The sequence below is a fragment of the Mastigoproctus giganteus genome, chromosome 2 (genome assembly GCF_048544385.1).
Source record: "Mastigoproctus giganteus isolate SK-2022 chromosome 2, ASM4854438v1, whole genome shotgun sequence".
NCBI classification, from domain to species: Eukaryota; Metazoa; Arthropoda; class Arachnida; order Uropygi; family Thelyphonidae; genus Mastigoproctus; species Mastigoproctus giganteus.
Window position 1 is genome coordinate 174,328,410 of NC_143576.1, and position 26,831 is coordinate 174,355,240.

At 38.3% G+C, this 26,831-nt stretch overlaps 1 protein-coding gene across 3 annotated transcripts in view; it reads right to left on the minus strand.

Annotated features, from left to right (window-relative positions):
• Positions 1–3,370: 3,370 nt before the first annotated feature.
• Positions 3,371–26,831, minus strand: part of LOC150089761 (eukaryotic translation initiation factor 4B-like) — a 310,970-nt gene continuing 287,509 nt past the window's right edge. For all 3 annotated transcript variants that reach the window (XM_090368790.1, XM_090368789.1, XM_090368788.1), the window contains exons 12-13: positions 26,035–26,237; positions 3,371–3,655 (exon numbers count right to left, since the gene is read on the minus strand). In XM_090368790.1, coding sequence (XP_090224916.1) covers positions 3,578–3,655; positions 26,035–26,237 — 281 coding nt within the window. In that variant the 3' untranslated portion in view covers positions 3,371–3,577. The remainder of the gene's footprint in view (positions 3,656–26,034; positions 26,238–26,831) is intronic.

The window sequence follows — 26,831 nt, forward strand, 5'->3', positions numbered from 1 at the left end:
ACCTCAAAGAAATATTCCAACCGGGTGGTGTTACACTCAAGGTAGTGGAGAATGAAAGAGACCTGGGGGTAATTGTGCAGTCATATATGAAGTTTTCTGAGCAGTGCAGACAGACTGCCAGAGTAAGTCATGAGGTATTGTCAATGATATACAGGAATTTTGCAAGCAGGGATAAGGAAGTGATTATTCCCTTGCATAAGGCAATGGTCAGGCCATACCTTGAGTACTGCATACAGGTCTGGAAGCCTCATTTTAGGAAGGATGTAGAGTTGCTAGAACGAGTACAGATAAGGGCAACAAGGTTAGTGAGGGAAACGAAGGGATCCTCTTATTAAGAAAACCTTAAGTTCTGCAAATTTCAGCATCTGGAGACTAGGCACGTGCAAATTGATCTGATTGAGGTGTAACAGGCCTTGAATGGATTGAGCAGGCTCAGTGCTGATGGGATTCTTCCTCTTCCTCTTGCTCAGATTACAAACCTGAGGGGGCATAGATTCAAACTGAGGAAAGACAGTTGTAGAATAGATGTGCAGAAGTTTTCCTTTAGCCAGGTAGTTGATTGCTGGAACAAAATTCCATCTGTGGTGGAAGTTGATCGCTTAAAAAAATTCAAGGCAGAACTAGACAAAAATTTGGAATGAATGGATAAGTAAAATCGGAAGGTTTTTTTTTTTGGCCAATTCTGTATAAACTAGCTTTCTTGCATCATGTGCCTCTACTAATGCTAATATTGACAGATATTTGTATGGCCACAGTGTTTTCGGTAGATAAAATGCATGTACTATTCATTGTACAGTTTTTTGAACATGTTCCATAAGAGATATCAGCCAATATCTCTTATGAACCCCATGGGCTCAGATCTGGTGAGTATGGGCTTTGCACACCCAGGGTCCTGAGCTGGATATCATTATTATTCTGTTTCTTGATGATTCCTTTCTACTTCTGACTCGTGTTTCTCTCTCTCTCTCTCTCGGGGAAATTCAGAAATTTTTTTTTGGTGAAGCATAAGCCTCAGGCTTCCTTGCACTATATGGCTAATAATAATAATAATGATATTGGCTAACATCTCCAATGGTTCACTGAATAACATCCATCACAGTGGATTTCTGGAGATTCAGATGAGTAAGATCTGTATGTATAGAAATATTTCACAAAACTGCACTGAAAGCCTATATATTTTGATCCACAAGCCAAGCCATATTAGCTTCTACTGTATTGTTGCTGCACAGGTAGAATCACATGTGCACAAGGAGACATCTGGTATAATGTTTTTGGAGGAGCGTCCAAACACATTTAGTCATACAGTATATATAGTCACAAAGTCCCTGTTATATGAAATAATTTTTTTAGAGACAGTTTGGTGCATGCAACTTCACGATCTTCCATTCCTATTATCAGGTAAGTTTTGCTAAGAATATATCACTAATATATTGCACAACTAGATAAAATTGCAGCCAAAATGAACTGGGTGGCTGACTCCAGATGTGCTCAGTTGATTACAAATTAAAAAAAAACAAAAAAAAAACTGAAGTGAGTAATTCTATTAACAAGAAAAAGATATTCCTTATTAATGAATGCCAAACTTAAGTAATTAGAATGTTAATGTGTTCTGTTAATAATGACAATTTAAAGTAGACTCAAATCAAATGAAAACAAAACTGGTTATTTTTAATACTGTACAAATAACACTTCATACATATTCAGGCTTGCAAACTTAAATCTATATATCCTAAAATAACCATTAGGTTTTCTTTATCTTAATCTCTTCTTGCTCAGCAAAAACATTTCCTAACATGACTAGTTCAGATATTACTTTGGCAATCATTTTCTTTCAATTTGTTCTTTGCTCTCCCTCTGTCCCTACCTTTCCCAAGATATATAAATCAAAACATCTATTTTTCACTGTTCTTTGTTTTTCATTCAACATCCAGAATATTTTTATCTATGGATAGATTCTCTTTTAACAAAGCAATAAACTCCTTAGATGACTGTATTGTAAAATTTAAAAAGATAAAAATAATTCAACAGTACTGCTGGAACAAAACAGGAATATAACTAAAACCATATACAGACACTAGTTCAATGTGAATGAACAGCAATTATTGTTTTAATTATATCAAATATCATAAAATTTAATCTTGTCTGCATTCTAAATTTATTTTGTGTAATTGTATCTCAACTACATGAAAATTGCTACTAAAAATGATGTATAGGTATGCTGTTATTTCTTTTAAATATTTTAAAATTTTAAAAGTTATTAAAGAACATTTCAGTGCAAAAATGCATTATTAAATAAGACAATGAAATACATAAAAAAGAATCATCTTTTAATTATTTTACAGCTTCTGGGATTTAAAAAAAAATCAAAGCATTTCATTAATAATGTTCTTCATAACTTCCATGCTATAAAGGATCTTGGAATGTCTAAGCATTCTACAAAAATTTAAAATAAGTTACTGTGCATTTTCACAGATATGAACTTCACTTTTGGGGAAAAGTGAGGGGAGGAGGAAGAGGATGACATTTTCAGGTGATCATGAGTACAGTGTACTGTTCATAACATTTCTCAATACTGCATACTGAGAAATACCATATTTTCTCTAAGGTTTTATGCACAAAGATAATAAATTTAAAACCTCAATTTATTGATGAATTCTGCACTGCTAACACAGTGCAAAGAGATACACAAATACACATTTTATCTGTAATAACACGATTTTTAATTTAACCTCTAATGGCAAAATAAAGTTTTAATTACAAGAAAAAGGTCACATAAAGTACATATCTTCTATATAAAACAAGGAGATAAGCAAAGCACTTTTAATGGAATCAGCGATTACTACAGAAAATAATACAAAGGAGTCCATTTCAAAGTGATTTTTGAACTATGTATATGTAAACATAATTGTATATTTCTATATTCTTAACAGGGAACTATTTAACAGAAGTGAACCACTTGAAACATACTTTATGACAATTAAAAATATGTACAAAATAAATCTGTCATCACAATGTAAATCATTTACATTAAAAAAAAAAAAAATTATTTTTTCTTTCAATAAAGGTTACAGTTTCAAGTGGATCACTACACTTGAAGACAGAGACATTCTAGTATTCACAGGAGCACCTAACTGAGACAATTATTCAATTTAAATCCATCACTCGGTATTTATAAAACCTGGTAGCAGGTCTTGTCCAGAAAAAAGCCTTAGAGTCTAAAAGTGTAGAAATATTGCATGAATTGAGGAAAAATGACAATCTACAATGAACACACTGGCCCTTTCTAGTAAACAACATGTGAATATGGTCATTACGACTTGACTTGAGACCACTATAGTAGCTATGAAGTAACAAGCCACTGCATATAAATACAAATTACTTTAGTCACAAAGTCTGAGCTTCTCTGCTCATTTTTGCACAAAAAATTAAGCAAAAACTGCTATTATAAGACAATACATTTGTACAAGTAAAAAACAAAGCAAACAATCACAAAAACATGTCTGACAGGATGGACAGCATATGTCTAGTTGCTGCCACATAAGGCCCTTTTATTTCTCCACAGAGAATGTCTAAGAGATTAATCAGAGGCACTTCCTCTGTCAATGTCATCTTCTTCATTCATTAAGTGAGAGAACTTATTTGCTGAAGTGTAAACCTAAAAAAATGTAAAAGGTAAGCTTGAAATTACAAAAAAAAAAAAAAAAAAACAACAATAGCACAATTCTAAAAGATTAACGTATATTGAAAAATATATATCAAAAGCTTTTTTCCAAAATGTACAGTTTAAAATAGAACAATACAGTGTTTATAAAACCAAAAGAATTGTTATATACTGATGAAATGAGAATAGCAGTAGGTATTACAATAATAAAATGAACTGTGGATGTCTGTAAATCTTTAATGCAGGGCGGCTCCTGAATACAAGTCCATCTCTGCTAATAAAATGAACTTTTATTTATTTCACTGATATTTCAAGAATAATTGTATATTTGCATGCATTTTTATTTAGAGCTACATGCACCTGGACTTAGAATACCAAAAACTGATCAGCAGTTTCCATTAAGAATTTGTGATAAAATAAAGAATAAGGAAGATTTTACTGGACGCATGTTTTTCAGGAATTTTTTGATTTTTCTGGAATGATGAGGATCTGGGAATCAGAAAATTCAATATTGTAATCACTCATCATGAAACAGACTATACAAATGTATAGCTAACCGTCAAAATTGACTGTATAGTATGGTCTGTTTCATGACAAGTTGATTGGTTCATTCTTTGTAGAGTAGATTGAATTCCACGAGTTAGCTGGATGTGCCAGAGTTTGTATATATTCCACGAGTTAGCTGGATGTGCCAGAGCTGTAGTTCATCAGATCGTAGATCTAATGAACTACAGCCAGAAACCATTTTTATCCAAAAAGATGGTGCATCACCACCTCAAAGGGTTTTGTGTGTGTGCTTCACTCAACCACATATTCCCAAGCAAGAGATAACCCACTAATTATCATGCTTTTGGGAAGCAAAACTTTTTGAGTTTCTGTACACAATGGACCAATATCACAATTATTTAATTAGTGATTTTTATTTTGCAATATCAGTTGAATAAACTGATGTAATTTTGTGAAAAACACTTTATTTAATAGTATAAATAATGAAGTTAATGAAGTAAAAACTAAGCTGAGTAACTGTGCTCTCTATGTTTTTTACACAACTTTCTACTGTATACAGAAAAATTTTCATGATACAATCTAACAAGTTTTCACCAATTATTCTGATTTCTCATGGAATCTTCTTTATCTATGATATTTGGCAAAATTGGGATATCTCATCACGATCTCATCAACATCTCATATAGAAACAATTTTTCAGGGTTTTCAAGAATAAAAATTAAACATTTTCTAGAAATTTAGGCCACTGAAAGATTGGTTAAACCTCTTTATCTTACGATAAAAAAGGCAGTACTCGGTTTTAAAGGGAAGATAACTGGACTGAACCTTCCCCCCCCACCCCAACTACTGGAGATGTGGCAATCCCATTGAGCAAGCCAAAAAAACGAGAATGAAATGATGTGGTCACAACTCTTGTTTTATAGGCATGAATAATTTGCATAATGTGTGGTTCTGTAAGGTGGTAGATCAATTTCTACTGAATACTTGGAATTTGCATGCCTGGATGCCTATTATATCAAATAGTCACATTTGGAAACACTGGTAACAATAAAATATTCATGAAAAACATTTTGTTCTGTTAATTTTGTCAAGCAGTGTATTTGAAAGACTTTTTTGTGAAAAATAAAACAAGGTTTATTTCCAAAATCCTGTCTTATTTTCCACAAAAAACAGGGCTGCTGCAATTATACTCATCTTCAATGACAATTCAGATTTGTCCTAAATACAGGGTTTCCTTTCATTTATTCCCCCCCCCACATCATATTTCTTCTAAATAACTATTCACTTTGTGCGAATCTCAAATCCATCCTATCATGGAATTCCCACATCTGGGGTAGTGTCCCCAAAACTTCTCCCTGGCTTCTAGATTCTAATCAAAAGATTGCATCCAGGTTAATTAATGACCCATCTTTTACCCTTGAGTCTTTGCACTCTGTCCAATAGATATTTGGTTTTTTGCTGCATGCCTTTTCTATAGATACTTCTGTGGATACTGTTCTTCTGAATTGGCATCTGTAATTCCCCCATTCTCTTTCAAACCAATCTGAATCCCGCAAGCAGTCAGTATCCATTCGCTGTCTAACTCCAAACTCACAGAACCAACTTTCCCCCTAAAAAATATGTACTTTTGCAAAATTACAATCTACAGAAATTCAAGTATAACTCACGTCAACAAGTATCTTCTGTCTTATCGGCCTTCAATCCATGCACAGTGCTATGTGCTATAGGTTCTTATAATTTTTATGTTTGAGATTTTTCATAAAAAGAAATCGAAAAACAAACAAACTTTAAATTGTGGTTGCCAAATATATCAGTTGCGTCAGACCAACACTCTAGCCTATTTATCTTTTATTTCAGAGCCTGAGCTACAATATGAAGCAAATGTAAGTGCAATATTTGTATTATGAAATTTCACCTTTCAACTGGCAAGCAACTGGTTTCAAAATATAGTAAACTCTTTAAATCTGACACCTGTAAAATAACTTCTGGATTGGGAAGTTTTAGAGGAGGAACTCAATCACATCTGCAAACATTTATGATGACTATCTTGCCATATCATTTGTTTTTTTATGGGCAACAGGATTTAAACTGCATGGATAATACAATGGCCTTAATTCCCAAAGCAGAACAAACTCATTAGCATTAGTAGAGGCATATGATGCAAGAAAGAAAACTTATTCAGTATCAGACAAAAAAAAAAAAAGAACACGCACTGCCATTTCACCCTTCCGTTCGTTCGAAATACCTGTCCAGCTGAGCTTTAAATTTATTTAGGCTATCAACTTCCACAACAAGGGATGGAAGTCTGTTCCACCAACCAACTAGCTGATGGCTAAAGGCAAATTTCCGCACATCTATCGTACATCTGTCTTTCCTCAATCTGAATTTATGCCCTCTCAGGTGATTATTATGAGGAAGAGGAAGAATCCCATCGGCATTGAGCATGCTCAAACCATTCAAGGCTTTATACACCTCTAACAAATCACCTTGCCAGTGCCTAGTCTCCAGACACTGTAATTTGCAAACCTTAAGCCTTTCTTCATAAGAGCAACCATTTGTTCCATTCACTAATCTTGTTGCCCTTCTCTCTGTACTCGTTCCAGCAGCTCTACATCCTTCAAGGTGCTCAAGAGCTCAAGGTGTGGCCTGACCATTGCCCTATACAAGGGAATAATCACCTCCTTATTCCTGCTAGAAAAATTCCTGTATATAATTGACAAGACACCATGAGCTACCCTTGCAGCCTGTCTGCACTGTTCACAGAACTTCATATCTGCCTGCACAATTACCACCAGGTCCTTTTCATTCTCTACCACTGTCAGTGTAGTACCACACAGTTGGTACATTTACTTCTGGGGTTACTTCTACCCATATGCAGTACTTTGCATTTGTCAAGGTTAAACTTCATTTGCCACTTCTTAGCCCATCTGCCCAAATTATCTAGATCCTGTTGCAGTAGCACACTGCAACAATTTCTCCTCCAATTTATTCTCAGTTATTACAAGATTATCTAGTTTACTGCCAGAGTTGAATACACCTCTGGCATTCCCCTTGCTGAATAACTCCTCATGTGTGAATGTCGATGCAAAATATTCATTTAGTTTGTTAGCTACCTGAGCAGGATCATCAACACTTGACCCCTCAATATCAAGTGGACCAATCTGATTCATCCCCTTCCTTCTAGAGTTTACATACGTAAAGAACTCTTTGCTGTTTTTCTTTGCATCCCTTGCCAAGGATTTCTCGTAATCTGTCTTCGCCTGCCTAACCTCCTTTGTAACTTGGTTGCATATCAACTTGTATCTATCATAGGCTTCTGTGTCACATGTTAATTTATACGTATCCCATGCATTTTTCTTCTCTGCCATATGCCTCATTAGTTCATCTGACATCCATTTAGGCCTAAACCTGGAACAATATTTCTTTGTTGGCATGTAAAGCCATTAAAAATTGGTAACATCATCAGTTGGTCCCACTGTATACAATTTAAATACTGTCTCAGACCATCATAGTCGCCTTTATGAAAGCAACCTTTACCCCTGATGGTACTTACCTCTTTGAGTAAATCCCACTCAGCACACTGTGATCACTGCCCCCTAGTGGTTCCTTTATCTGCAGATTCTTAATGTATGAAGAATCACTACTGATAATCAGATCAAGAGTATTACTCCCTCTAGTTGCCTCCCGAACATGCTGATGTAGAAAACAATCATCCAATAAATCCACAAAAGCCTTGCTAGTGTGTGAGTGACCAACGCACAAATTCCAGTCAATATCTGGGAAAGAAATATCCTGCATCTATTTTTCCAGGCTGCTGCTCATTCCAGTAGAAGCAGTGAAGAATCACTTTCACCTCTGCCAGTGGCTACTGTTAATCTATTAGTCCTTGTATCCTCCCAAGCTAGCAGTTTTCCGACCCACCTAACACTGCCTCGATAGCATCAGCAAATATTCTTGCACCAGTTATAATGACTATCTTGTCATTTCATTTGTTTTTTATGGGCAACAGGATTTAAACTACATGGATAATACAATGGCCTTAATTCCCAAAGCAGAACAAACTCATTGCAAAGGAACGTTTGTACTGTTGTGTGAATTAAGACCATTGCATTATCTGTGCATTCCAGTTGGCCCGAAATATACATTAAAAGACAAGACAATCACAAAGGCATTTACAGAGAAAGAAATATTACTTTTTTTTTTTGCATGAATTCTTTAAAGACAAATGCAATTGTTCATATGGGTTCTGCATTGCCATCTTAATATTACTGGATTATAAAACAATTTTTTTTTTTTTTTCCAGATCTTCCATAATCCGCGGAAGATCTGCTGTGGCAGAACATTTTTGGGAGGAGCACCATCAAATCTCCCCAGAGGAAGCTGTTATCGTGAACTGGGCACATAGATTTTGGGACCGCAAGTGGCTTGAGAGCTTGCTGATTTGTTCCTCTGAGAACAATACCATTAATAGAGACAGGGGAATCCACATTCATCCCCTCTTTGAGGCAGTGGTTCTTGGATGGGATGAGCGGTTCAGCCTGGCACGCTCCCGAGCCATTTCCGGATCCAGTGCACATGGGGAGCGCGCTGCCCATGCTCCTGTGGAACCACGTGCTGAGAACCATGAGCCTGCTGATATTTAAGGATGTGCCATACGATAAGTCTCACTGTTGAAAAAGGAGGCGGAAGCCTCTGAAAGCTATGGTATTTTAGCACTTTTATCATCCTGTGTTTCATCTACATTGTTTTATTTTAAATAATTCTTTGTAGTTTAAATTCATATTATACTGTACAGTCAGTTTTTATTGGAATTTTTTTTATTTTATTTTATTTACAACATTATTTTAATAAACATAACACTATTTATAACATCGGTTGGTGTATTGTGCAAATTATTATGAATATGAATATTCCCAACCCTAGAGGCCTATTTGAAAAAAAAAAAAAAAAAAAAAAAAACTATAGTGGTCTCAGGGTTTTTAAATTATATACAGTGGGATGAACTGATGATATTAAAAACAGTGAATTCTAAATGAGAAACCTTCAAGGAATCTTGGAAGCTACTAGGTTTTTCATACCTATATTAAAGTTATATCCAGTTATATTAAAGGAGGCGGCAAAGGAAGTAAGGAAATCCTTAGCCATAATTATGAGAGCTTCCCTGGACTCAGGAGAGGTACCCATGGACTGGAGATGTGCAAATGTGACCCCAATCGACAAAGGAAGATCAAAGGGAGACACAGGTAATTACAGACCTGTTAGTTTAACTTCTGTTCCAGGGAAATTAATGGAGGCACTGGTTAAAGAAGCATTGCAGGATCATCTAGACAAGTCTTCAGTTATACAGCACTTGGACACAGCATGGGTTTGTTAAGGGGAAGTCTTGTCTGACTAATTTGACTGGATACTATGATGTAGTCACAAAAGAACTGGATGCAAAGAATAACTTTGATATATATTTGGATCTTAGAAAGGCTTTTGATACTGTTGCACACTGCTGAACAAATTGGAGCAATGTGGCATTGGAGGCAAATTGCTGCTATCGATAAAGGAATGGTTGGGTGGGAGAAGACAGAGAATGGTAATCAATGGACACTGCTCTTCGAGAACTAATGTTATTAGTGAAATCCTTCAGAGTTCAGTGTTGGGTCCATTGTTGTTTTCTGTATTTATAAATGATATTGATGATGGTAAATCAGGCTTAATGTCCAAGTTTGCAGACGATACGAAGGTTGGCAGGGTTGTTAATGACACTAATGACAGTACACTGCAAAAAGAAAAGTTTTAGAAAAGTTGAGCAGGTGGAAAATGAAGTTTAACTTTGCCAAATGTAGAGTACTACATATGGGAAGCAATAATCCCTGAGTAACGTATCAACTCTGTGGTACCACACTGACAGTGGTAGAGAATGAAAAGGACCTGGGGGTATTTGTGCAGGCATATATGAAGTTTTCTGAGCAGTGCAGACGGTCTGCAAGAGTAGCTCATGGTGTCTTATCAATGATATACAGGAATTTTTCTAGCAGGGATAAGGAGGTGATTATCTTCTTGTATAAGGCAATGGTCAGGCCACACCTTGAGTACTGTATACAGGTCTGCAGGCTTCATTTTAAGAAGGATGTAGAGCTGTTTGAACTACTACAGAGGGGGGCAACAAGATTAGCGAATGGAACAAAGGGTTGCTCTTATGAAGAAAGGCTTAAGTTTTGCAAATTACAGTGTCTTGAGACTAGGCAGCTGTGAGGTGATCTGATTGAGGGTATAAAGCCTTGAATAGTTTGAGCATGCTCAATGCTGATTCTAGGATAGACGGTTCTAGGATAGATGTGCAGAAGTTTGCCTTTAGCTAGCGGGTGGTTGATTGCTGGAACAAACTTCCATCTGTCGTTGTAGAATTTGATTGCTTAAATAGATTCAAGGCAGAACTTGATAAACATTTGGAGCGAGTGGATGGGTGAAATAAGGGTTTTTTTTTTTTTTTGGCTGATGCTATATAAGCTTCCTTTCTTGCATCATGTGCCGCCTTGCTTATGCTAATGCTAACTAAGAAATACTGTTCAAGATTTAGGCCTAAATAGATGTCAGATGAACTAATGAAGCTCGTGGCAGAGAAGAAAAATGTATGAGATGCATATAAATTAACAGGAAACACAAAAGCCTATGGCATATATAAGCTAGTCTGTAATCAAGTCACAAAGGAGGTTAGACAAGCGAAGGCTGATTACGAGGAATCCTTGGCAAAGGATGCAAAGAAAAATAGCAAAGAGTGCTTTACGTAAGTAAACTCTAGAAGGAAGGAGATGAATCAGATTGGTCTACTTGATGTTGGTGGTTCGACTGTTGACGATCCTGCTCAGATAGCTGACAAACTGAATGAGTATTTTGCATCTAATTCACACATGAGGAATTCTGTATGGAGGGAAGGACAGAAGTTTACTAAACTCTAACAGGGAGCTAAATAATTTTATAATAATGGAGAGCAAAGTGGAGGAGAAATTGTTGAAGTTAAACATAAAAAAGGCAGGGCAGATGGAATCTATCCAGTTATATTGAAGGAAGCAGCGAGAGATGTAAGCAAATCCTTAGTCTTAATTATGAGAGCATCCTTAGATTTAGGGGAGGTCCCCATGACCGAGAGATGTGCAAATGTATCCCCAATTCACAAAGGGCGATGGGGGTTCAAAGGTGACACAAATAACTATAGACTGTTAGTTTAACTTCTGTTCCGAGGAAAATAATGGAGTCAATCAATGGTTAAAGAAGTGATGCAGGATCACCTAGACAAGACTGCAATAATAGTTCAGACACAGCATGGGTTTGTTAAGGGAAGGTCTTGTCTGACCAAGTTGATCGGATACTACTATGTGGTCACAAAGGAACTGGATGCAAAAAATAATTTCGATATCATATACTTGGATTTCAGGAAAGCTTTTGATACTATTACTAAAGGGATGGTTGAGTGGGAGATGGCATAGAGTGGTAATAAATGGACACTGCTCTATGTGGACTAATGTTATTAGTGGAGTTGCTCAGTGTTCAGTGCTGGGGCCATTGTTGTTTTGTGTATTTATTAATGATATTGATGAAGGTATATCAGGCTGAATGTCCAAGTTTGATGTGATACAAAGGTTGACAGGGTTGTGAATGATAGTAAAGACAGTATGCTATTGCAACAGGATTTAGAAAAAAGTTAGTTAGATGGGCTGAGAAGTGGCAACTGAAGTTTAATATTAACAAATGCAAAGTACTGCTTATGTGTAGCGGTAACCCAAGAGAAAATTACCAACTGTGCATTAATACACTCAGGGTATTAGAGAATGAAAAAGACCCGGGGGTAATTGTGCAGTCAGATTTGAAGTTTCCTGAGCAGTGCAGACAGGCTGCCATAGCATATCATGGAGGTGATTAATTGTTTGTTTGTTATTTGGTTTTTAGGAGCATTAGCAACTAAGGCCATATTACTCCGGGTATGTGCGGTGGTCATTTCCTGACCTTTCCGCATATCCTCCTTATTTGGTTGTCACGGGCTTGAACCCTGGTCTAATCAAGAAGTGTGTGCTACGCACTGCTGCTCCTGCCCACCTGGCTACGGAGGTGCCAGGAGGTGATTATACCTTTGTATAAGGCAGGCCAGACCTCGAGTACTGTGTACAGGTCTGGAGGCTTCATTTTAGGAAGGATGTAGAGTTGCTAGAACGAGTACAGAGAAGGGCAACAAGTTTGGTGAAAGGAACAAAGGGGTGTGTGCTTATGAAGAAAGGCTTAAGTTCTGCAAGTTGCAGCATCTGGAGACTAGGCACCTGCAAGGTGATCTGCTTGATGTATACAAGGCTTTGATTAATTTGAGCAGGATCAATGATAGGATACTTCTGCTTGCTCTGTTTAAGAACCTGAGGGGGCATAGATTCAAACTGAGGAAAGAGAGTTGTAGAACAGATGTGCGGAAGTTTTCCTTTAGCCAGCAGGTATTTGATTGTTGGAACAGACTTCGATCTGTTGTTGTGGAAGTTGATAGCTTAAATAAATCTAAGGCTGAACTAGATAAACATTTGGAGAGACCGGATGGGGGAAATAAGGTTTTTTTTTCTTTTGGCTGATGCTTTATAAGCTTGCTTGCTTTCTTGCATTATATGCCTCAACTAATGGTAATCATACAGAGATTGTTATTTGGTTTATGGAGCATTAGCAACTAAGGTCATATTGCTCCGGAATATACAGTGATCATTCCCTGACCTTTCCGCATCCTCCATATTTGGGTAATAGGCTCGAACCCCAGTCTAATCAAGAAGTGCACCACCAAATATACAGTATTATACAGTAACGTTAGAAGTATCGTCAATAAAATGAGCGAATTCGAACTGCTGGTTAAAACAAGTAACATGGACATAACAGGGCTTACAGAGATGTGGTGCCACCCTGAAATTGGGGATGATGAGTTTCAGTACGGCTTGTATAATGTATTTAGGAAGGATAGAGTAGATAGAAGGGATGGTGGGGTAATGCTTCTTATCAGAAGCAGCCTGAGTGCGACGATAGCTTTCCCGGATTCAGACATTTCACATGCTAGTATAGAGTCTGTATGGTGTGAGATAGTTGGAAACAAAGGTATAATGCGAGTAGGAGTAATCTACAGACCAGTTGATTGTGAAGATTATGACAAAAGCCTCTCTACATGCAAATGGAATGGGCAAGTAAGCGTCAATGCCTTATTATGGGTGATTTCAATTTGCCTCTAATTGATTGGAGTAAATGGGAAGGAAACTCGACATGGGGAACAAAATTTTTAAATCAACTCGATGCCTGTTATTTGTATCAACATGTCAGGGAAAGTACTACAGAAAAGAATATCCTAGACCTCATCATCACACATGAATCAGATGACATAACAGGGCTGACAGTAGAGGAACCAGTAGCAGGAAGTGACCACGGAGTTCTACGGTGGATGATGACGAGAGAGGTAGCAGAAGTAAAAGGCAAAGGAATGGGTTTTAATTTCAGAAAAGGAAATTACGATGCCTTAAGGTACTACATGGCCTCTATTAACTGGGTAGATATAGCGCTGAGAATGAATACAATTAGCATTAGCATTAGCAGAGGCATTTGATGCAAGAAAGCAAGCTTATACAGCATTAGCAAAAAAAAAAAAAAAAAAAAAAACCACTTCCACTTCACCCCTCTGTTCGTTCAAAATACCTGTCCAGCTGAGCCTTAAACTTATTTAGGCTATCAACCTCCACCACAAGGGATGGAAGTCTGTTCCACCAACCAACCACCCACTGGCTAAAGGCAAATTTCCGCACGTCTATCCTACATCTGTCTTTCCTCAATTTGAATTTATGCCCTCTCAGGTGATTTTTCTGAGCTAGAGGAAGAATCCCATCAGCATTGAGCATGCTTAAACCATTCAAGGCTTTATACACCTCTATCAGATCACCTCGCTGGTGCCTAGTCTCCAGACACTGTAATTTGCAAAACTTAAGCCTTTCTTCGTAAGAGCACCCCTTTCACTTTCTTGTTGCCCTTCTCTGTACTCGTTCCAGCAGCTCTACATCCTTCTTGAAATGAGGCCTCCAGACCTGTATACAGTACTCTAGGTGTGGCCTGACCATCGCCTTATACAATGGAATAATCACCTCCTTATCCCCGCTGGAAAAATTCCTGTATATCATTGACAATACTCCATGAGCTACTCTTGCAGCCCGTCTGCACTGCTCAGAGAACTTCATATCTGCCTGCACAACCACCCCCAAGTCCCTTTCATTCTCTACCACTGTCAGTGTTGTACCACAGAGTTGATACGTTGCTCTGGGGTTGCTGTTTCCCATGTGTAGTACTTTACATTTGTCAATGTTAAACTTCATTTGCCACCTCTCAGCCCATCTGCTCAACCTTTCCAGATCCTGTTGCAGCAGCATAGTGTCAGTAGTGTCCTTGACAACCCTGCCAACCTTTGTATCGTCTGCAAACTTGGACATTAAGCCCGATATACCATCATCAATATCATTTATAAATACAGAAAACAATAATGGACCCAACACTGAGCCCTGAGGGACTCCACTAATAACATCAGTCCACGATGAGCAGTGTCCATTGATTACCACTCTCTGTCTTCTCCCCCTCAACCACCTCTTTATCCATAGCAGCAATTTGCCTCCAATGTCACACTGCTCCAATTTGTGTAGCAGTCTTCCATGTGCAACAGTATCAAAAGCCTTTCTAAGATCCAAGTATATAATATCAAAGTTATTCCCTGCATCCAGTTCTTTTGTGACTGCATCATAGTATCCAATCAAGTTGGTCAGGCAAGACTTCCCCTTAACAAAACCATGCTGTGTCTGAGCTATAACTGAAGTCTTGTCTAAATGATCCTGCAGTGCTTCTTTAACCAGTGCCTCCATTAATTTTCCTGGAACAGAAGTTAAGCTCACAGGTCTATAATTACTTGTGTCAGCCTTTGATCCTCCTTTGTGAATTGGCACATTTGCACATTTCCAGTCTATGGGTACCTCCCCCGAGTCCAAGGAAGCTCTCATAATTATGGCTAAGGGTTTGCTTACTTCCTTTGCTGCCTCCTTTAATATAACTGGATAGATCCCATCCACCCCGGGTGCCTTTCTTGTGTTTATCTTCAACAGTTTCTCCTCCACTTTACTCCCAGTTATTTCAAGATTCTGTAGCTTACTGCTAGAGTTGAATACACCTCTGGCATTCCCCTCTCTGAATAACTCCTCATGTGTGAATGTCGATGCAAAATATTCATTTAGTTTGTTAGCTACCTGAGCAGGATCATCAACACTTGACCCCTCAATATCAAGTGGACCAATCTGATTCATCCCCTTCCTTCTAGAGTTTACATAAGTAAAGAACTCTTTGCTGTTTTTCTTTGCATCCCTTGCCAAGGATTTCTCGTAATCTGCCTTCGCCTGCTTAACCTCCTTTGTAACTTGGTTGCATATCAACTTGTATCTATCATAGGCTTCTGTGTCATGTGTTAATTTGTATGTATCCCATGCATTTTCATCTCTGCCATATGCCTCATTAGTTCATCTGACATCCATTTTGGCCTAAACCTTGAACAATATTTCTTAGTTGGTATGTAAAGCCTAGTAGCTTCCAAGATAAGTTCTTTGAATGCTTCCCATTTTGAATTTGCTGTTGGTAACATCATCAGTTGGTCCCATGTATAGAATTTAAATACTGTCTCAGTCCATCGTAGTCGATGTGTCAATTGAACTGTGGTACGCTTTTAAAACATTAATAACAGATGCCTTGAATGCGTATATACCATTAAAAAAATACTCCTCGAGAAGGGTTCCAAGTTGGATGAATAGTGAAGTTGCCATATTACTTGAGCAGAAAAAGGTGGCATGGAAAGGTTACAGAGCAATAAAAAGTACTGAAGCCTATAACAGCTACAAGGTGATGCATAATAGAGCCACAGAAAAGGTTCGACAGGCAAAGGCAGTTTATGAGAAATCACTAGCAAACAGAGCAAAGAGGGGGGATAAAGAATTCTTCACATATATAAATGCCAAGAAGAGCAGGACAAACCAGATCGGACCTTTACGTAAGGGAAAGGGTATAGTAATAAATACACCAGCTGCCGTTGCAGATGAACTCAACAGTTATTTTGCATCGATATTTACAAATGAAAAGCCTTTTGTGGCAATGGGAAATTTTGGGAGCGAAGTTAAAAAATATGTAATTAATGATATTGAAATTTCGCAAGATTATTTAATGAAAAAACTTTTGAGCCTACAGACCAGTAAGGCTCCTGGAGTTGATGGAATATATCCTATAATCTTAAGAGAGGCGGCAAGCGAGTGCATTGAACCATTGCGGCTAATTATGCGAGCATCACTAGACTCTGGGGAGATTCCCTTGGATTGGAAAAGTGCAAATGTATCTCCCATACATAAGGGTGGCTCTAAAAGTGAAGTTGGAAATTATCAACCTGTCAGTCTAACTTCAGTAGTAGGGAAAATCATGGAGGCAATGATCAAGGGTGGAATTCAGGATCATTTGGATCAAACTGAAATTCTCAAGGATACTCAGCATGGTTTTGTAAAGGGAAAATCATGTTTAACAAATCTGGTTCGCTATTTCGAAAGGGTCACTCATGAGCTGGATTTAGGGAATAATTTCGACATTGTTTATTTAGATTTCAGCAAAGCTTTTGACTCAGTCCCACATGAGCGGTTGCTTTATAAGCTGGAACAGGTTGGAATCACTGGGAAAATCCTTAGATGGATAGAAGGATGGCTTCAGGGCAGGAGGCAGAGGGTTGTGATAAATGGCTATTCCTCAGATTGGGTTGATGTAAGAAGTGGGGTTCCCCAAGGATCAGTATTAGGACCACTGTTGTTTTTAATTTTCATAAACAACATTGATGAAGGGATAGAGGGCGTGATGTCTAAATTTGCAGTTGACGTTAAAATTGGTAGAGTAGTTAATGATCACTGTCAAGCTGAGCTTCTTCAGAGAGACCTAGATAGACTTCAAGAATGGTCAGAAAAATGGCAGCTGTGCTTTAATCCAACAAAGTGTAAGGTATTACAACTGGGAAACAGTAATCCCAAAAAAACTTATTCACTTGGTGGAGTTCAACTAAACCCAGTACTGGAGGAAAGGGACTTGGGTGTTACGACACTGTCAGACATGAAATTCTCTGAGCATTGTAAACAGGTTGCAAGGAAGGCCCATGGTGTCCTATCGATGATCTCTCAAACTTTTGCAAGTAGAGATAGGGACGTGATAATCCCATTATATAAGGCTTATGTTAGACCACACTTGGAATACTGTGTTCAAGTATGGAGACCGCACCTAAAGAAAGACATCGAGCTTCTTGAAAGGGTGCAAAGAAGGGTAACTCGCCTGGTGAGATCGGCAAAAGGGCGTCCTTATGAAGAAAGACTTCGAATATGTGGGTTGCAGAGTTTGGAAACTAGACACCTTAGAGGAGATTTGATTGAGGTGTTTAAGGCTCTGAGAGGCATCAGTAAAATGAATGAGGACAAAATTTTCAAGATTATAAATGATGCTAGAACTAGGGGACATAAATTCAAGTTACGGGGGGAAATGTTTAGATTGGACTGCAGGAAGTTTTATTTTAGCCAGCGAGTTATAAATTACTGGAATAAGTTGCCTTCATGAGTGGTAAAGGCCGACAGTTTGGGGAAATTCAAAGGTCATCTGGATAGTACTTTCGGGTAAGGGAAGCGCATAGGATGATAGGTTTAATTTCCTTTTTATTTATATTTTATTTTATTTATATATATATTTTTATTTTTTTTATTTATTTATTAATTATTATTATTTAGTTATTTATTTTATTTATTTATTTATTTTTTGTTTTTATCATTGTTTTGTTCGGATTTTTTTTTTTTTTTTTTGGCTGGTGCAGCATAAGCCACAGGCTTTCTTGCACCATGTGGCCGTTACTAATACTAATACTAAATATGGAGGATGCAGAAAGGTCAGGGAATGATCACCGCATATTCTGGAGCAATATGGCCTTAGTTGCTAATGCTCCTAAAATCCCAAATAACAAACAAACATACAATCAAGAAGCATGTGATATGCACTGCGGCTCCTGTCCACCTGGCTACAGAGGCACCAATATATAATACAGAGACAGACCTGTATTATTAATAATCTACAAAACAAATTGCTACGTTTACGAAGATTAAAAAAATCTCTGTTTGTTGCACAATTTTACTGAGATCTAAAGAACAGCTAAAAATTACATGGTCTTTACTTTGAATCAGACTGTTACACAAACATAAACAAGACTGTAACAACAAACACAAGTAACTTTCAGAATTAGCAAACATTTGACTCTGTTCCTTAAGAGGGGTTACTGTATAAGCTTGAACAGGTTGGGATTACTAGTAAGATTCGAAGATGGATTGCTCGGTGGCTGCAGGGCAGAAAGCAGAGGTTTGTGATTAATGGATATTCTTCAGATTGGTGTAATGTCAGGAGTGGGTCCCTCAAGGATTGGTTCTCGGACCACTGTTATTTTTCATTTTTATAAAAGACATTGAAGAAGAGATTGGTGCAATGTCAAATTTTGCAGATGACGTAGAGATTGGCAGTTATTAATAATCAGTGCTAAGCAGCACTACTTCAGGATGACTTGAACAGACTTCAAAGATGGTCAGAGAAGTGGCAGCTATGTTGTAATGCTGCTATATGCAAGGTCATACACTTGGGGAATAGCAACCCACAAACAAATTATACACTTTGTGGGGTTGAATTAAAAACAGTGGAGGATGAGAAAAGGCATCTGGATGTTGAAATACAGGCAGCCAAGAAAGCCTAAAGTGTTCTATCAAAGATTTATCAAACATTATCCTGCAGAGATAGCGAGGTCATAACCCCATTGTATAAGACAATTATAAGACCGCATTTGGAATACTGTATTCAAGTATGGAAACCTCATCTGAAAAAAGATATTGAGCAGTTGGCAGGACGACTGTATGAGAAAAGACTCCAATTATGTGCGCTATAGTGCTTGGCAATCAGGCACCTCAGAGGTGACTTGATTGAGATTTATAAGGTTCTGAGAGGGATTAGTAAAATGAACGAAGATAGAATAATCAATGTTATCAAGAATTCCAGAATTAGAGGTCATAAATTCATATTACAGGATATAGGTTTAGATTAGATAGTAGGAAGTTTTCTTTTAGTCAGTGAGTCATTGATTGTTGAAACAAGTTGCCCTCGCAGGTAGTTGCAGCTGACAGCTGAATAAATTCAGCTGTCAGCTTATGTGTGTGAGAAGGGAAGCATATAATTTGCATTGTCTTATCTACTTTTTTTTTGCCAGTGCAACAAAAGCCTGTGGCTTCCTTGCATTATACGCCGATTACTATTACTATAAGCATTAGTAGCTGCATATCATGCAAGAAAGCATGCTTATAGAGCATCAGCCAAAAAAAGAAGAGAAAAAATCCCCGTCCCATTTCACTGATCCATTCTTTTTTTTTTTTTTTTTTATGAAAACCCCAAGCATGAGAGGTATTAGAACCTATAGTACTTAGCACCGCGCTTGGGTTGGAGGTTGAGAAGATGAAAGAAGATATTTGTTGACATTAGACTTGAACTTCTGTAGACTGTAATTATCAGGAAATATGTATGAAGGAAGGTTGTTCCAGAAAATGGCAGCTGAATGAATAAACGAGGAAGATGAAAAGTTGGTTCTGTGAGTTTGAAGTTGGACAGTAAATGGATATTGCCTGGTGGCGGCTTGTGTTCAGACTGTTTTGAAAGAGAGAGAGGGAATTATAGAAGCCAATTCAGAAGAACAATGCCCATGGAAGTATCTGTAGAAAAGGCATGCAGCAGAAACCAGTACATCTATGAGATAGTGAGTGAGGAAACTAGGAGTAATTAATTAACCGAACTGCCCTCTTCTGAATGGAATCTTGAAGCCCGACAGAGATTTTCGCGGCACTGCCCCAGATGTGGGAACAATATTCCTTGGGAGGGCAGATTTGCGATTTGTACAGAGTGAACAGCTGTTTGGAAGAAAGGTAACGCTGAGAGTGAAAGAGAAAAGCAAGTTTTTTAGATGCAGAGGAGGCACTATTTGTAATGTGCTTGTGCCAAAAGAGATTAGAAGTCAGGGTAATCGCCGAAAGAGATAAATCATTTTGACTAGAAATTGGAGTGTCACTAAAGATAAACATAGGAGCAGAAGAATCCTTTTTGCGAGATAAGACAAGACTGAGATTTGGAAGGATTGACATCAACTAAGTTTTCTTTGCCCCACTAGAGAATTACCTAGAGATCAGCATTTAAGGAATTGGTAGTGGATATTCGAGAAGTTGAAGCTGATTGAGCAGGGCAAGATTTCTCAAAATTGAAAGTGGAATGCAATGTGCTATCATCGGTAAAACTATGGATAGGATTTCCAGTCAATGGAAGAATGTCATTAATACAGAAGAGGAAAAGAGTGGGGTAAAAGAACTGAACCTTGGGGGACACCAGCATTAGTGGAAAAGTTAGAAGACAGAGAGTCATCTGCCTCAGTGAGTGATCAGAGAGAAAACTGGATAACCAATTACAAAAAACAGTTGGCAAACCATTAGATGGAAGTTTGTTTAGGAGACCTTTATGACAAACATGATCGAAAGCCTTTGAGATGTCAAGAGCAACTGCTTGTGTTTCCCCGAACTTTTCCATTGAATTTGTCCAGAAATGGGTAACTTAAGCCAAAATATCACCAGTGGATCAACACTGACGGAATCTGTACTGGTGATCATTGATCAGATGGAAGGTTTCTAGGTAGTTTAAGAGTTGGCGGTTAATTGATTTTTCCATTACTTTAGAAAGAGTAGAAGTAATTGCAATGGGACGATAATTGGATGGGAGGGATTTGTCACCCTTTTTAGGAACTGGCTGGATATGAGCAAATTTCCAAGCTGAAGGAAAAACACCTTTGGAATAAGAAAGTGAAAAAAGGCAGCAAAGAACAAGATAAGTTCAGGAGCACAGGTTTTGAGAACATGTGGAGAAATACCATCAGGACCTTGAGCTTTCTTAGCATCAAGAATTGTCAAAATCCTTCTGACATCCTTTTGATGGAAGACTGTCAAAATTTTGTTACAAATGTTTGTATAGTTCTGCCTTTAATTTATTTAAGCTATCAACTTCCACAACAACAGATGGACGTTTGTTCCAGCAATCAACTACCCACTTGCTAAAGATAAATTTCTGCACATCTATTCTACAACTGTCTTTCCTCAGTTTGAATCTATGCCCCCTCAGGTTTGTAATCTGAGCAAGAGGAAGAGGAAGAATCCCATCAGCACTGAGCCTGCTCAATCCATTCAAGGCCTGTTACACCTCAATCAGATCACTTCGATGTGCCTAGTCTCCAGATGCTGAAATTTGCAGAACTTAAGGTTTACTTAGTAAGAGGATCCTTTCGTTTCCCTCACCAACCTTGTTGTTGCCCTTCTCTGTACTCATTCTAGCAAGTCTACATCATTCCTAATAAAATGAGGCTTCCAGACTATTGCCTTATACAAGGGAATAATCACTTCCTTATCCCTGCTTGCAAAATTCCTGTATATCATTGACAATACCTCATGACCTACTCTAGCAGTCTGTCTGCACTGCTCAGAAAACTTCATATCTGACTGCACAATTACCCCCAGGTTTTTTCATTCTCTACCACCCTGAGTGTAGTACCGCACAGTTCGTACATTTCTCTAGGGTGACTTTTACCCATATGGAATACTTTGCATTTGTCAATGTTAAACTTTAGTTGCCTCTTCTCAGGGCATCTGCCCAGCTTTTGTAGATCCTGTTGCAGTAACATACTGTCATTAACAACCCTGCCAACCTTTGTATCATCACAACCTTTGACATTAAGCTGGATATAACTTCTTCAAGATCATTGATAAATATACAAAACAACAATGGGCCCAACATCAAACCCTGAGGGATACCACTAATAACATTAGTCCACGTAGAGCAGTATTCATTGATCATCATTTTCTGTCTTCTCCCACTCAACAATCCTTTTATCCATTGTAGCAACTTGCCCTTAATGCCATACTGCTCCAATTCAAGTATATGATATCAAAATTATTTTTTGCATCAAGTTCCTTTGTGAAAACGTCCTAGTATCCAATCAAATTGGTCATACAAGACTTCCCCTTAATAAACCCATGCTGTGTTTGAATTATTATTGCTGTCTTGTCTAGATGATACTGAAACCAGTCACTCCATTATTTTCCCTGGAACAGAAGTTCAACTAACAGGTCTATAATTACTTGTGTCAGCCTTTGATTCCCCCCCCCCATTGTGAATTGGAGATACATTTGCACATCTTCAGTCTGTGGGGACTTCCCCTGAATCCAAGGGTGCTGTCATAATTATGGTTAAGGGTTTGCTTACTTCCTTTGCCACCTACTTTAATATAACTGGCTAGATCCCATCTACCCCAGGTGCCTTTCTGATGTTTAACTTCAACAATTTCTTCTCCACTTTGCTCTCAGTTATTAGAAAATCATTTAACTCCCTGTTAGTTTGATATACATCTGGCCCTCTCCTTGAATAACTCCTCATGTGTGAATGTAGATGCAAAATACTCATTTAGTTTGGCAGCTATCAGAGAGTGATCATCTACAGTCAAACCACTGATATCAAGTGGACCAATCTGAATCATCCCCTTCCGTTTAGAGTTTATAAGAGTAAAGAAGTCTTTGCTGTTTTTCTTTGCATCGTTTGCCAAAGATGCCTCATAATCTGTCTTCGCTTGCCTAACCTCCTTTGTGACTTGACTACAGACTATCTTGTATCTAACATAGGTTTATGCGTTGCCTTTTCTTTTCTGCCACGAGTCTCATTAGTTTATCTGACATCCATTTGGAAGCCTAAAACTAGAACAGTATTTCTTAGTTGGAACAAAAAGCCTAGTAGCTTCCAAAATTACTTCCTTGAATACTTCCGAATTTAGAATTTGCTTTTGGTGACATCATCAGTTGGTCCCATTGTATAGAGCTTAAAAATTCTGAAACCACTGCAGTCACCTTAAGAAAGCAAAAACCCTTCCCTTTACCCCTGATGATAGTTACATCTTTAAGAGTAAATCCCACATCAGTACACTGTGATCACTGCCACCTTTATCTGTAAATTCTTAATGCATCAATAATCACCACTGATAATCAGATCAATAGTGTTACTTCCTCTTGTTGCTTCTCTAACATGCTGCTGTAGAAAACAATCATCCAATAAATCCACAAAAGCCTTGCCAGTGTGCGAGTTACCAACCCACAAGTTCGAGCCTTTATCTGCAAAGTTAAAATCCCTCATTATAACACACACTGATTTACTGGCACACTCTATTGCTCGGTATAATTGTTCATTGTACTTATCAGAGTCATTAGGCCTATAACAAACTCCTACTCTCATTTTTGCTTTCCCAGTGCTTATGTCACACCAAATTGACTCAGCACTGCACTGACTATCTATGTCAACTGGATGCACTTCCTTAGATTTATCCTTTCTGTACACACTGTATTCCCCAAATTCCAATTCTGATCCTTATATCTGTGTGACACCACATCTTTGATATCCCAACAATATCTGCCTTGGATGGCTTAACCAGCATTTCAAATTCATCATATTTATTTAGTATACTCCTAGCATTAGTGTACATGCACCACTTCTTAATCTTAGTTACTCTAACACAGTCCATGTATTGTCTTGTTTCATGACTCCCAGCAGTTCTTGAAATCACCAGAAACTTGCTTTCCGGGCTACTGCTCATTCCAATAGAAGCAGTGCAAGAATCATTTCCACCTCTGCGGCCACTGTTAATCTACACTGATCAGCCAAAACATTATGACCACCTACCTAATATGATGTTGGTATTCCATGTGCAGCCAAAACAGCTTGTATGGGGAGGCAAGGACCCTACAAGATTTCTAAATGTGCCTTGTGGTATCAACACGTAACAAGAAGATCCTTTAACTTCTGCAAGGTCCGTGGTTGAGCCACCGCAGATTGGAGTTGCTGTTCCAACAGAAATCACAGATGCTCGATGGGATTGATGTCTGCGGAATTTAGAGGCCAGTGCAATACCTGAAGTCTTCCTCATTTTCTGCGAACCAGTCTGGAACAATCCGGGTGGTGTGGCATGGCGCATTATCCTGCTGAAAGACGGCACCGCCAGAGGGGAAGACCATTGTCATGAAAGGTTGCACCTCATCAGCAATGATGTTTAGGTAGGTCGTAGATGTCAGAGTTCCCAGCACATGGATGACTGGACTCAGGGTATCCCAGCAGCACATCGCCCAAAGCATGACACCGCCACAACCAGCTTGTTTTCGTCCCACGGTGCATCCAGGCACCATCACTTCTCCAGGTAAACGATACACACATACCCTGCCGTCCTGGTGCAACAGGGAACATGATTCATCAGACCAGACGACCTTCTTCCAATCACTCAAGGTCCAGTTTCAATGCTTGTGTGCCTATTGTAGGTGCTGTTGCCAGTGAACTGTGGTTAGGATGGGCACTCGGAGTGGCCAGCGGCTACGCAGCCCCATTTTCAGCAGGGTTTGATGTACTGTGTGTTGTGACACATTACTTCTGTTGCCAGCATTCCAATTACCGGCGAGTTACACCATAGTTGCCCTTCCGTTTCCACGTACCATCCGGGAGAGCCTTCACTCACCTCGTGCATCGATGAGCTGTGGTCATCCAACACCTCACCAGCGGTTTGTGCGTTTTCCCTCCTCGGACCACATTCAGTAGGTTCTAACCATGGCTGACCATGAGCACTCCACCAGCTGTGCCGTTTCGGATATGCTCTTACCCAGTTGTCTGACCATTACAATTTGGCCATTGTCAAACCACTTAAGTCTGCTGCCTTTCCTATCTGAAGAACAAGAGTAACACTGATTAACAGAGCTCGGCAACAGGTGTTTTTTATACCATGTCCCAACCCACGCACGTGTTGTAGTTCTCCTGCAATTGCTTTGATTTGCATAACGACTCGCTGGTCACAATGTTTTGGCTCATCAGTGTATTAGTCTATGAATCCTCCCAAGAACTCCTGTAGAAGCAATCTCTCCTGCTAACAAGCACACACACATCACACTGAGAAAAATTCTACCCCGTCAGCCTTCCCCAATCTCTCCAGAGCCGAACTGATTGACAAGGCTCTCATCATATACTCCTTCCTATCATGTCTAGGCAGGATTGCAGACACCACCTCAAATTTAACCCTAAGTTGCAACTTTTTTTCAACACTGACCTGTACTTGCTAAGTAAATCAGCAGATCTCCTACATTTAATTTCATTAGTGCCAACATGTTCAACGATATCACTTTTTGTGCCTTTAAAAGATATCTGCTCTACAATGTCATCAACTTTTGCCCTTGGTAGACATGTGGGCCAAGCACATTCTGCCCTGAAGATTGCTGCTGTGTTGCCTGGTGCACAAGAGTGAGCTCTTGAGTTGGGCAGCTGAGAGCTTGATGGACCCCCCCATTTTAAACTTCCTTCGAGGGCATCTACCAGACTCTTCAAACTCTCAAAGATACCCATTAGAATGCTGAGGTGGCACCTAATTTCTTCACATTCCTGCACCTAGCACACACAAAGACATCCTTTATGGCTAGATCATATCCTGTTCGAGAAAGATCTGCAAACGTCACATTTTGCACATTTTTTTTATTAATTATTATATTAAAAATTTTTTTAAACAAATTCTGTTCTTAATGAAATATTAAAATAATTAAAGAGCTGATTCAACACATAATGGAAACTTGAAAAAGCTGAAAATAACACAAGGCCTGTATAACCAGAGGAGGTTGAAACAATTGCAAACAATAATATCTTACTGGAGGTTTTGGCTCTTCATATGTTGGCATGCGAGGTGGTCTTTCTTTGGGATTATCAAACACTGGATTTTGACTGTTTCTTGACCTATTTCCTCCACTAGATCTTTCTACACGATGTACCTCGGTATTGTTCATGTGCTTCTTATTCTGGCATCTATCTACAGAATTATCTCTTGTATTTACACTAGTTCCATTGTTGCCATCTGAAATTTAATACACACATTATATACTTATATATGTTTTTTTTTTTTTTCTTTTTTGTTCATTTCGTTTAATCTTTATAAAGTAAATTAGTTGGTTAATGTTAACTATAGCAATGTAATTTAGTAGCAAATTATAAAATGGCATAACAACAGATTCGCTATTACATTGATATTGAGATTTGGACACACACTTTTCTGTAGATGTTTCTAAGAGTATTATTCTTCAGAATTTGTATCTGTATTTTCACCTCTTTCTTCCAAACCAGTCCAACTACAGTCACAAAACTAACTTTGCCACTTTCTCCTTATATGCTATAATACCATATATTACTGACCATCACCAGTTTCAATTGTTATTGCAAATAACACTCAAATATATAATTAATAATTATATTCTGAATGACATCCTACTTTTATTCTTTGAAACAACTTTCCTTTGTATGCATTTCCAAAAAGTACAATCTACACACATCATAATACAGTATGATACCAATAGGTTCCAATACCTTTCATATGAGAGGCCGAAATAAATAAATAAAGAAAAAACTCTATAGGAGCTTGCAGGAGATGAACTGGTCAACAGGCCTATATCCA